The sequence below is a fragment of the Hermetia illucens genome, chromosome 4 (genome assembly GCF_905115235.1).
Source record: "Hermetia illucens chromosome 4, iHerIll2.2.curated.20191125, whole genome shotgun sequence".
In the NCBI taxonomy this organism is placed as follows: domain Eukaryota; kingdom Metazoa; phylum Arthropoda; class Insecta; order Diptera; family Stratiomyidae; genus Hermetia; species Hermetia illucens.
Window position 1 is genome coordinate 99,189,191 of NC_051852.1, and position 12,289 is coordinate 99,201,479.

At 42.9% G+C, this 12,289-nt stretch overlaps 1 protein-coding gene across 1 annotated transcript in view; it reads left to right on the forward strand.

Annotated features, from left to right (window-relative positions):
- The window catches only part of LOC119654365, a 35,258-nt gene that overhangs the window by 18,722 nt on the left and 4,247 nt on the right, over window positions 1-12,289 (forward strand). Inside the window, exons 3-8 of the mRNA XM_038059710.1 lie at window positions 5,613-6,081; window positions 6,176-6,264; window positions 10,109-11,039; window positions 11,100-11,245; window positions 11,315-11,460; window positions 11,543-11,686. Of these exons, the coding sequence (XP_037915638.1) occupies window positions 5,613-6,081; window positions 6,176-6,264; window positions 10,109-11,039; window positions 11,100-11,245; window positions 11,315-11,460; window positions 11,543-11,686 (1,925 nt within the window). The remainder of the gene's footprint in view (window positions 1-5,612; window positions 6,082-6,175; window positions 6,265-10,108; window positions 11,040-11,099; window positions 11,246-11,314; window positions 11,461-11,542; window positions 11,687-12,289) is intronic.

The following is a 12,289-nucleotide window of genomic DNA, read 5'->3' on the forward strand; positions in this document are numbered from 1 at the left end:
TGTTTAGAATAATCCCGATTTGTTTACCAATATTCTGAGATTATGTAGACTAACTTTCAGTGATCAGTGGCAATGGCCGCAGATAAATATCAACATCTTGTATTCCAAACAAGACTTCCTCAAACTTCCCAAATGCGGTTCAATTAAGATTGTTGTTCTTTCGCAATGCCACTTCTGGCACTTTTCATATTGCATGTGTACATTTACATTTATTTTTAATCTCAAAGCAAATTGATTGAACTAGAGACCCTGAAAACTTCCACGATATTTAAGCATGTTGGACATGATAAGTCGACCGAGCTGCGATAAGAATAACCAACGAACCTGAACACATGAAACAATTTTCGCTATGAATCCAAAAGAATTGGAATTCTATAAAATGTGGAAAATATCTGCGATTCCAGCTTTCATCAGGCAATAAACTGAGAAGCTAGTGGAAATGCAGCAGGTGGGATGTAGTAAAAATGTTTACGCAAAATAAACATTTTGCTGAACGCAAAGTGGTCAGTTTGTGAAGAGAAGCCATATTTCATGAAGCGAAAGGAGGAAAGGAATTTAAAAATTTATGGAAGCTGTGGGCGAGTGATAATCGCATCTATTAACGCAATAATGTCTGACTTATATTCGTATTAAATGCCTATATACACATACGCATGTAAGCATACGTAATATAATAGTATTATATTTATTTTTGCCATTAACAAGTGGCATTTTCGCAAATGAAACGTGCAATACCAGCTGAAATTATGAGTATCTTCGGGTAGAAGCGATAAGAACTGAAAAATTTTTATGGAATATTCATATAAATATTAATTCCTGGAATTTTTAAAAGTAATCTAACTACTCAGAAGTGAATCACATTTATCTACGTTTATCATCTTTTAGATTGAGTCACATAAATCGCCAGTTTATAAATCTAGACAATCTATGGTCGCGCTTGTATTAAGCTGGAGAAAGATATAAACAATTTTATGATGACATTGAACATTCTGAGTCTAATGCCTCTTGCGGCACTGTGCCTTGATACTTTAGAACGTTCAGTACCAGTTATCCGGTATCCGATCGTTATAGATGATTACAGCAAGGCGCGCTCCCTTGACAACTAAAATGTACTAAAAGGTATGGCGCCCGAATTGTACAGCGCTATTCCACGTTTGAAACCACAAGGAGCTCTGGCCTCGATATGGGTACAATCACAACCGCCATGAAACTCCTACAAGGGGTCGACTGTAGATAACCGGGTCGAGAAAACATACTCCAGGAGTTCTTTCGATGCATATGCTATCAGACGGCCATCCCGATTCTCATGGTAACAGATAACTTCTCGTGAGACTTTGTGGCAAGAGCCACTTCAGCTTCATACTCGGATCGATCGACTTCCTTGAACAGGCAGCGATGGCACAAGGATCTGATTTAATGGAGAAGGATATTTTCTATGAGCAATTATAGGCAGTTCAGGAAAGACTTCCTATAGGTGTTATTATAATCGTGATGGGTGATCTGAGTGCTAAGATGGGCTCTGACAATACCTTGTTTAGATATTTCTTGGCGACCGCAACGAAAATGGTGAGAAGATTGTGGATAATCGCAACTTCCACTGCCTCGCCATTGGTAGCACATTGTTCGACCACAGTAATTGCCATAAGGCCAGTTGGGTTTCAGCTGACCGACACCGCGCAAGGTAATTAAATTGACCACTTTGCGATCAGCAGTAGATTTAAGAGTTGTACATATGCGTATTGTATATACGTAACAAAATAGGTGCTGACATCGGTCTCGAAAGGGGTCACCACCTGATGGTCGCCTGCCGCCACTTTCGTGTTGTGTTTACCGCTTTTGGCAATGTTGAAGAGTTACAAACCTCGAGTCCGATCAACATCGACCACCGATTCCTTGATGATCGTGCGGACTTGTCTCTGAGGGGCATCGCAAAATTTGGTTGATTGTGAAATCATGGAATCATGAGGAATGAAACGGACTGAATGCTGAGAGTGATAGTGAGCGTGACGTGCTCGAACTTCGATACGGTGTGAAATTCAATGACTTCAGAACTGTATACCGAATCACGAAAGAGCTTGTATGTGGTCGCAAACTTTTCGATGGTCCTGTGAGGAATATTAACGGCCGACTTCCCATCTTTTTATAATCCGATTTGTCACAGTCTCGGAAGACGCCGGATTTGACCTAATACTAACTAACAAGCATTTAGGCTCGTCTTATCCTACTTGTAGTACTTAATAGATAGTAATGGTGATGCTGACGCGTGGCAGGTTAATGGGAGAATCCGTCGAGAACTCTCCGCAACATCGAGCACGTATGCAGGATGGTGTATTTTTGCATGGTTTGAACCAGACTGTGTCCCAGAATATCAGGATTTGGGAACAATACCTGTAGCTGACAAAATTATGGGAACTACAACCACTTTCTTGAGACGCCAAATTTTCTTGGTTTCCCGCGCTAGTGGATCACTGTGGGGAACATAATATTATACCGTCAACTAACAGCAGCACGTCAGGCTTATTGTCAGGTGTATGCCGACCAGTTAGAACTTGCCGGTCCCAATACATGTTGTAAGCAGAACTATCAAGTACTGCCTACAACTTGTATCGGTAAACCGGACATGTTTCCATGATCAGTCAATACCTGTATGCAAGGTTTTGATAAATCACCTTACATACCGCATTATGCCTGTTTCTCTATTGCCCCGGTGCCACTACACTGCAGTCAAAAATGAGATAGTCCAACGTCTCTAACGCCGAACAACACATTCAGCACTGCGATCGAAACCGTCAAAGCCAAATACAGAACCTTTGCACTTTCTTTCTCATCCGTCTGCTGGTACTGCTAGTGCTCATTTGAAACACCCTAGCAATGTCCTGCCATAGTGGATCCCGAAAGCGAATTTCCTGACCGTGCAATCAGATGGTCGTAACTGCACCACAACACACAAGTGATTGTAGTTGCAGCAGCAGCATATTAGCACACGGGCGAGATCCAATATCATCATTGATTTGAGATTTGAGATTCTCGGAATTGCTGGATGTGCATAGAGCCTCGGAATACCTAGTCTATGCAAAGGATGTATTTCCGAGAATTCTGCACATGCTCTTTGGAATTTGTCTCGAATCTTAGTGGAGACTTCAGCTGGACGATGGAGAAGCTGCTTCGGCGAGTATTGAAGCTGTTACCTGCAGTGCGGGGTGGTGTTGATACCGCCGGCTCTGCCCCCGTCGACCCTTGGTCACCAGTGTCCGTCATGATCACAAGTCGAATACGCTCCCTGATGATGGCCGGGATTGTGTGGCTGCAAGTAATAAAGCGGCAGTGGTCTGCGACTCACTGCACAGTCACGCGTATTATGGTCCTCACGAATCAAAATTGCAAAGAAAAAACAAAGTTCCGAATAAGAATTTTATTGGGCAGCGTTTCTTATTGCCCTCAGGAGAAGGAGAAGACAAAAACCTTAACCTATGCTTAAAACTACTCAAAGAAAAGAAATGTAAAGGATCAAACTGTTTTGCGTTATAACTTCGAAAAAGTCTAGGAATCTGGGAATGGAAGTAGAGTTCGAGCTCCGCGAAGGATATGTTGAAAATGTCTGTATTGCCTGTATTATAAGACGCAGGACACAGTCGATCTGAACCAAGAAAAGTTTAGAAAATGTGCATAAATCTAGGTAGGTTCAACGTTGTTGAAAGAAGGACAGGTTTAGAAAGCGGAGGCGTGAGGGATAGTTACGGACACGTGGAATGGTTTTCTTAAAGAAGGAGGAATGAGTGAATTTACGTTGCACCTTTTCAAGGGCAAGACAATTGCAGTTACGGGAAGGTGACCAGATCACGGAGCATTACTCGGGGGTACTTCTCACGAGAGAGTTGAAGAGAGCTAAGGGGGATTGGATGGGAACAAAATCAAAGCAGGAGTGAATTATAAATCCTGGCAACTTAGTAGCTCGATTGGTGACTCCGAGGCAATGGATGTCGAAGCGGAGCCTTTCCCAGAAAGTGACTTCGAGATCTGGAAGTGGCGTTCTGATATGATAAGGAATGTCCATTGAGTGAGTAGAAGAAGCAAGTGGGTGAAGAGTGAAACTTTCTGACTTCCTTTTCTTAAGCCTTTGTCCCGTTCACAAGCGGGGTCGGCTTTTCGTGATCGGTTTTGCCATTTGGTTCTATCAAATGCCTTATTGGGATGCAATCGTGAGGCTTTTAAATCCCCATCCAGGATATCAAGCCATCGTTGTTTCACCCGGCCTTTTGATCATTCACCATCGACTTCGATGTTCAGACCAATCTTGAATTATCGTTGACGCGGCTTACATGACCGTACCATCGAAGACGCCTCTCTCGCAGTTTTTCCTTGGATGTGTTCAAAACGTGTCAAGCCACTAGTCCAACGCAACCTCTTGTCTCCATTACCGCAAGACGCCTTTCATTGTGTTTTATAGTCGGCGAACACTCAACCATAGAGGGGGACAGGACGGACAACTTTGCGGTAAATTTTAGATTTAAGACGTTCATTGATACGTCGACCACAAAGAACACCAGTTGTGGAACGCTACTTCATCCAGGTTACGGTAATGCTTGAGCGATTTCATAAAACAGTTCTCAATTGGCAGGTAGCATTGACTTGAGATATCTAAATCGCTCAGTTCTGGGCAGATCACTGCTACTAACAGTGATAGTGCCGCCTTCATGGGGATAGGGTAACAAAAACTCAGATTTATTCAGATTAAATCTGAGATCGTGTTGCATGAGGCGATTATTCCATTTTTGGACATGTTACTAGTGATTTTTTTTGCTATTGGACACTACGAAAACATCATCTGCATAAAGCAGTGTATAGCGCTGGAGGTTGGATGTCCCGTGCGACGGCGTCCATAACAAGAACAAAGAGGAGTGGGCGCCTCCTCGATAAACACCAACAGAGACACGAAGCGGTTTTGATACACCCGCCACACTTCGAACTTGGTTGTTCGGATCGTGGTAGAGTAATTGCACCCAGCGCACGAGTTCTTCTGGCATTAAGTGTTGTCGTAGAGCATACAAGATGAATTCGTGTGGTACATGATCAAACGCTTTCTCCAGATCCAGAAATGCAATATAAGGAGGGCAACGCTTCTATATAGCAGTAATACGTGTCAGTTGTCTTGGACGCGGCCTCGGGGTACACTGGCCTGACACAATTTCGAACAAAGATTTTGGTCAGAAGACGGAATGGCAGTGGATAGATCCCACATTAAGAAGGGGTGACAATTTCATTGCTAGCTACGCCATGCACTGGAATCACTCTGCCTAGATAACCGGCGAGTGGGTCGCCTCAAGAGCAATTTGCACAGAACAGTAGGAATGTCAGAATCCCGAGGCGACTTTTTGGAGGCAGTCATATTACCGTTATGTCAGGCCAAGCAAATTAGTTAAGTTTCAATGTGTGTGTTTTTTGTGTGAAGAGGATCTAATGTATGTAAATGTTGAAAGAAACCAGATGGTCCCTTTAAGGGGTGAATGGCAACCATATATATTTGCTATGGACAGTAGACAATTTTGAGGAGTAAGGTCAGCACTTATTCATATTTGAACAGTGACACATTTTTTTTTGTTTTTTATTTTCAGGACCCTCCTCTTCACTCAAAATCTATGAGCACCTCACCGACTGCTATCGTCGCAACAACACTGAACCTTGGGCACCAAGCTCTTTACATATTCTTCTTGAGTTGATTCGTAAGGTGGAAGAGGCCTATCCCACATCAATAAACATGCGTATGATGGCTGTGAGTATCCTTCATGGATTACGCATCGACGGTATTCAGAAGGCACCAGGCGTTCACGAAACTGAATACACGATACCATATGGAGTGAATAAAATGATGGCATCAAAATTCAAACTTATTCTGGATTCGGTTTCTAATACACCAAATCCAATTAATTTCACCGAGGTGTTAACCCCTCTCGAGTTGTGTACATTCCATCGTCTAGTCAGTTCAACGGTTGAACCTTCACTGCGCGGAGACGAATCGAAAACCTGTAGCCCGAATCTGAGTACAAGCGCGGATGGCCAAGGTGTGCAGTGTTTGAATCAAAAGTAGGTGATGTTGATAATCTTTATGCTCCCGAAGATTGTGGATACATTTCTATCCGAAGCTAGAATATAAATTTTTAATACCAACTATTTACAGGGTCGTGACATTCCCAAACGGCGTCGTGCAAGTTACTCCTCAAGGAATATCAAGATGTCCAGAAGAGAAGGGAGTTGTAAGGACGTTTCGTAAGTTCAGTTCTGTTTTTATATGAAGCATTACTTTGAAATTTCTTTTTCCTTATTTCGCAAAAATTAACTCGTTCTATGTCGATATTTTCGTTTTCGAAGTTTGTGTGTTCATTAATAATTAAGATTACATATGTTCCACTATCTTATGTATAGTATGTCTCTACTTTACTAATTTTATGAGTATATTGTATAGACACACTTTCAGTTTTAGTCAATTACACGACTATGTCAACAAGAAGGCGCCTCTGGCAATTTTTTCATCATCGTTGCAACCCCATATCGATGTATTCATTTCAAGTGGAATCACGGCGTATTACGCCCCTGATCCAGCGTAGCACCTTTTTCTTCATTTCCGCGAGGCACCGCTCTTTACATGTGATAGTCAGTCAGCACTCATAATCATAGAAATGACAAGATGGACAATCCTGAGGAAAATTCTCGATTTGAGATGTTTATTGATCCGTCGATCACACGAATGCCATTAGTGGATGAGTGAAGCAATTTCCAAACACAGCCCACAATTGCCTGATAGTATTTATCATCATCATGTTCAATGGTGCAATAACCGGTTTCCAGTCTAGGTTTGTCTTTAGTTTAGTTTAGTTTACTGGGGGGAGCCGCAGCTCGGAGCACTCAGGCCATTGTTAGGCCCATTGTACTATCCCCGTAAATTGCCAATTCAATGTCTTCCTGCCTACGGTGTTCGCAGGCTTTAGCGAATCTGAGAACATTCTCCAGAGGCAGATAGTGTGCAGATTCTTCATTGAAGAAAACCTTGCTAAGGTGTCTTCGTCTGAGATCTGAGGATGCCGGGCAGCTGCATAAAAAGTGCAGGGTCGTCTCCTCCTCCTCCTCACATTGGCTGCACATAGCCGAAACCACTACCCCAATCTTTTCCATATGGTAGTTTAAGGAGCAGTGTCCTGTTAAAAGCCCTACTAGGGTTTTCATGTCCCACTTCTTAAGGGACAACAAAAATGCCGCTCCAGTGGTCCTAGGCTCCTTCACAAGGATTTTCGCCTGCCGTTTGTCTTAGTAACGAACTCAAGATTTCATGGTTTTGTGCCGAGGACCACTAATTCGATATCCCTAAAAGCTATCTGGCGTCCTTGCCTGCATCGTTGCTTCATCTGCGGGCGGTTCTACCACGTCTTCTTTTTCTAGATAGATATTGCTTTGTAGACTTTCCAGGCTAGATCATTTTCTCCCCTCTCACCGCAACTTATTGAATCGAATTTTATTCACGACCAGGCGGTTGCGGTTCGCTTATAAAATTCATCGTTATGTGACCTCTGGAGGGCCAAATATTTATCGAAAAATTTTTTCCTCGAATACAACTAAGAGCTTGCAAATTTTCTTACTAAGAACCAAAGTCTCCCAGTTATACCTTAGACCTGTCAAGACCATTTTCTTGTGCAGTAAGAGCTGTGACTTTATGTTGACTAATTTGAAATAAGGTCTACAGGCAGTGAGATTTGTTGTGGTTTCTCGCTACTGATGTTAACGTTGTCACCATAAATTTTGCCTTGCCTTCATCAATATTCAGCCCAAGACCTCGCGCCGCCTGTTCGATTTGATTGAAGGTAGACTGTAAATCTCGGGTTATTCGTCCCATGATGTCGACATCCAGTAGTGGGGTGGATTTGAAAAGGAAGGTGCCAACGAACGACGAAATCTATGAGCGATACCATGACCGTCCGGTTGTGGATAAAATCCGGGTCAATAGGTTACGGTGGGCGGGTCACTTAATCCGTATGGATGAGGATGATCCCACCCGGAAGTCTATAAGGGCAATATATATGGTAGAAAAAGAAAACGAGGCAGACCCTGCCTAAGGTGGAACGATGGCGTAGGTCAAGACGCCAGACAGCTTTTAGGGATATCGAATTGGTGGACCTCGGCGCAAAACCGGTATGTCTGGAGTTTCTTATTAAGGCAGACCTAGATCGGATACCGGTTGTTGCGCCATTGATGATTGATTCTGGAAACTGAGTTCCAATATTCACTGTAGTCTGGAAAGCTGAGTCCGGTAAATTTACTGAAACCAACGAAATATACGAAATTTAATAATAGGAGTGCTTTAATTTTGCTATTGCGCTGGTCAGGAAAGCGGAAGATGCTGCAGATCGCAACGATTTCAGAACGGTATACCGGATCACATAAGAATTTACATGTGGTCGCCAATCTTTCGAAGATCCTGTGAAGGACGCCAATGGTCGTCCTCTCGTGCACGATAATGAACAACTGAAGAGGTGAAAGGAAACTTGGTTCTTAGCCGTATCATATCCTGAGAAGTTCCTCCTCTTGTGGATGAAATGGCTAGTCGCTGTAAGATGTGGATACCAACTGTTCCTCCAAGCAGAAGAGAAACCATCTCGGCTATTAATGCACTCAAACGGAGTAAAGCCGTTGGGCTTGATGGAGTCCCCACAGAGTTATTTATCACTGCACTTGCAGTTACAGCAGATCTACTCCTTCCACTCGTCCGGAAATCTTAGGGATTCTAGACATTTCCCAGAGATTGGAAGAAGGGGATGATCGTTCAGATACCAAAGAAGGAGACCCGCTTTGAATGTGACAATTGGAGGGGTATCTGCGTGCTCCCTGCCGTCGCAAAGATAATAGCTAAAATAATTAATCTTGGAACGCATCAAAGAACATCTTGAACGTTTGATCGATAAGGATTAAGCCGGTTTCCGCTCCGGATCATCCTGCATTGACCACATCAACACCCTTCGGATAATTTTGGAATAGCTCGCAGAATTTAGATCTTTGTTGCATTTCGATTTCGAGAAAGCTTTCGATAGAGTGAACAGTGAGTGCATTTGAAGTGCTCTACGCATGAGGGCATTCCGGGGAAACTAATAGCTATTGCCAGAGCGACATATGGTGGCGCAAAATGTCGCGTGCTGCACCGTCTGGAGTCCGTCAGGATTGAATCTCACTGTTATTATTTCATCTTGTTATCGGTGACGTTCTTCATGCTGCCTTGTCCGGAGGAATTCAATGGATGATGACATCTTTCCTGAAATACCTCAACTACGCTGATGAAATCTGTTTGCTCTCCCACAGGGTCATTGACCTTGACTTAATCGTTCTGGATGGGGCAAGAGAGGCAGGCAGAGTTGAACTAAAAACCAAGGTTCTCAGTCTGACAGGTCATCGCACTCTCTCCATCTGTATAAATAGGCAAAGCATCGAAGGCGTCGAGCAATTTGTGTATTTCGGGAGTGTGCTCTCTGGGCATCGAACTGGTTCTCGCCCAATGCATCAATAAATCTGTTTTCGCTGCCTTGTATAATCTGGAAATGTAGTTATCTCAAGACGAAGCTCAAATTGAGACTGTTCTGTGCTAGTGTCCTTTCTGTATTGCTATATGGGAGTAGCACATGGAAAGTGAACTCGAAGCCTTCTTTAACACTTGTTTGCATCGTATCATCCGGGTACACTGGCCTGATACTATGACAAACGAAGAACTGGGTCGACGCACATGTCGCACTCGTTCGCATTGTAATTGGAAGACAGAAGCAGCATTGGATAGGTCACACATTAAGGAGGGGCGACAATTGCATTGCTGGCTACGTCATGTGGTGGAATCCGTTCTCCCAAGTTGGCTGACAAGTGGGTCGCCCCAAGGGCACTTGGCGCAGAACAGTAGAAGATGAGTACGGGTGTCTCGGAAAGTCGTGGGGGGTCCTGAAGAGCATTCCAGGTAACCGCGAACGACGGCGTATCAATGAGTGAAGAGGAATCATATATTTAATTTTCAGATTGAACCTGAGCTAACTTGTGTATTTATGATCAAAACTTGGTATCTAATTACATTTTCTCTTTCTTTTAGAGTACGGTTCATTATCTCCTGGCAGTGTGATTGGTGCAATAGCAGCAGGCCTTCAACCTCAACAAGTTCCAATTGAATATTTACTACAAGATAGAAACGATGTCGACAAAAATACTGAAAAGTTTAGGCGAGTTGCCAACCAAGTAGGATACGTCGATAATTTGTTTATAGCTGGTATAGTCGGTGACCTAGCTGAAGTGTGTGCCCAGCAAGCACCATATCGTGGTGAAAATGTGTCTGTGGGCTTCACTGGATATTGGGATGATATGCAACACCCAATGACACGTTACCTTGTAAACGGTGATTACAATTCATGGCAACTGACCGACAGTGAAATTCTAGCTGGACTTGATTCATATCATTTGGGCAAATATGTGAATTCATGGGTAAAACGAATGCCGATGCTTCGATTATCCCAACTGCTAGAAATGTACTACAGTTCTCGTGGTATACCCGGGTCTAGTGTAAACACATTCCGAAAACCTGCTCTCGCACCAGATTCAGGAACAGACGCTACAGTGGAGACTCCACTCCAAAAAGGTCCATATCTACACATGCAAAGCGCTGGTGACGGTCTTCCTAATAGTCCATACCTTGATGGAACCGATATAGAAGATAGTTTTGATTCGCTCGATAGCGCATGTGAAAGGGAGCGAATGCTCGAGCGAATGTCCATTCATATTCTAAAAAATCAAACTGGAAAATGGGCGCAAGTTCTTCAATTTTTGGGACCTATGGTTGCGGTGGAAGAGACAGTGTTGCTTCCGGCGTGTTACAACGCGGTGGATCGATTTTTTACAGAAGCAAGAACTTTGTTGAGCCGCCTCCCCAGTTGTAAAAACATTCCAACAAGTAATCGGCGTGCGAACGTGGATTTGACGATGATTCTCGATACGACAAGAGATGAGGTTCAGACTCGTAAGCTCATAGGGTGAGTTGGGGTTAGATATTTTGAAGGCGTCATTATTGGAACTACGCTTCTTATTTTCAGAGTAATTTCCGAGCTGATCGATGTTTCAACATATGGGTCATACATTTCTGTAATAAATGGAGGCACCAGCGATGTTGTGGTTAGTAGAACCAACAGTGTATTACGGGCTATGCAGGAATTGCGATACTTTAGTGGGGAAAGGAGATGTAAGGGATATTTCTAACTTTAGAAGAATTGATATGTTATCTAATTTTAAATTGTTTATTTCCTTTTAGATACATCGTCTTTCTCCCTTTCGACAAGCCTATCCAAAGTTGTTCAGATGTTCAGCACTTATAACAACGAAATGGCAGAAAACGCTTCGGTTTGTCAAAGAGCACGTGTGGTCCTTGTTGTATCTCAGGGACAAAAAATAACTGACGTAAGAACATTTAAAGTTGTTCGCATAATCTCTAATAGCCACATTCATTTCTTATACGATTAAAACCTTTCTCAACATTCAGGATGATTTCAAGAATGCCGAGTGGTTGTTTTCAGGATCTTTGCAACAATTTCGCAACGTCTACTACGTGTTCGTGACGAATGACCATAAAGCTTTTGAGGCTTTAATGCAGAGTGTTATGCAAACATCGTATGTTCTCCCAAATGTAAGACAACGTTATCTTTCATTCATATTTAAATATTTAGGACCATTTGCACTTTTCTGTTTTTCAATGGATCTTACGTTTCGGATTGTTTAGTCATTATGGATTTCGGATAACTTAGTACAACGACTTTAAATCGATCCTATCCTTTTATGAATTTCTACGTCTTTCGTCATAAGCCATTTATAGTAATATTTGTAACGATGCTAAGGATAAATTCAAGAAGGTACTCACTTCTTTGATTTGTGTCTCAGCTTACTTAGATCGCATTGTGTACGTTGGCATCACAGTCAAGGAGAAGTCCACCGACCGGTGGATTCGGCCCCTCGTCTCTTCCGAAGTAGCTCGATACCATGACTACTTCTCCAGTTCTCCCGCCGGTTTCCTATGGAACTTGGTCAGCTCACAGCAGACAAGGTAGTAGTGAAACAACACCTGATGTCTGATGCATTTGTGGGCGGACACTTATCATCTTATACAATTTGTATCCTGAATATATGTGCAGCTAATCCCTTATGGCAAGTCAGAATGAACACAATATTTTTGCAAGTCTCCCTGCTTTTCGACGATTTTTTGGTGATCAAAGAACTGCTCAATGCAGATTAA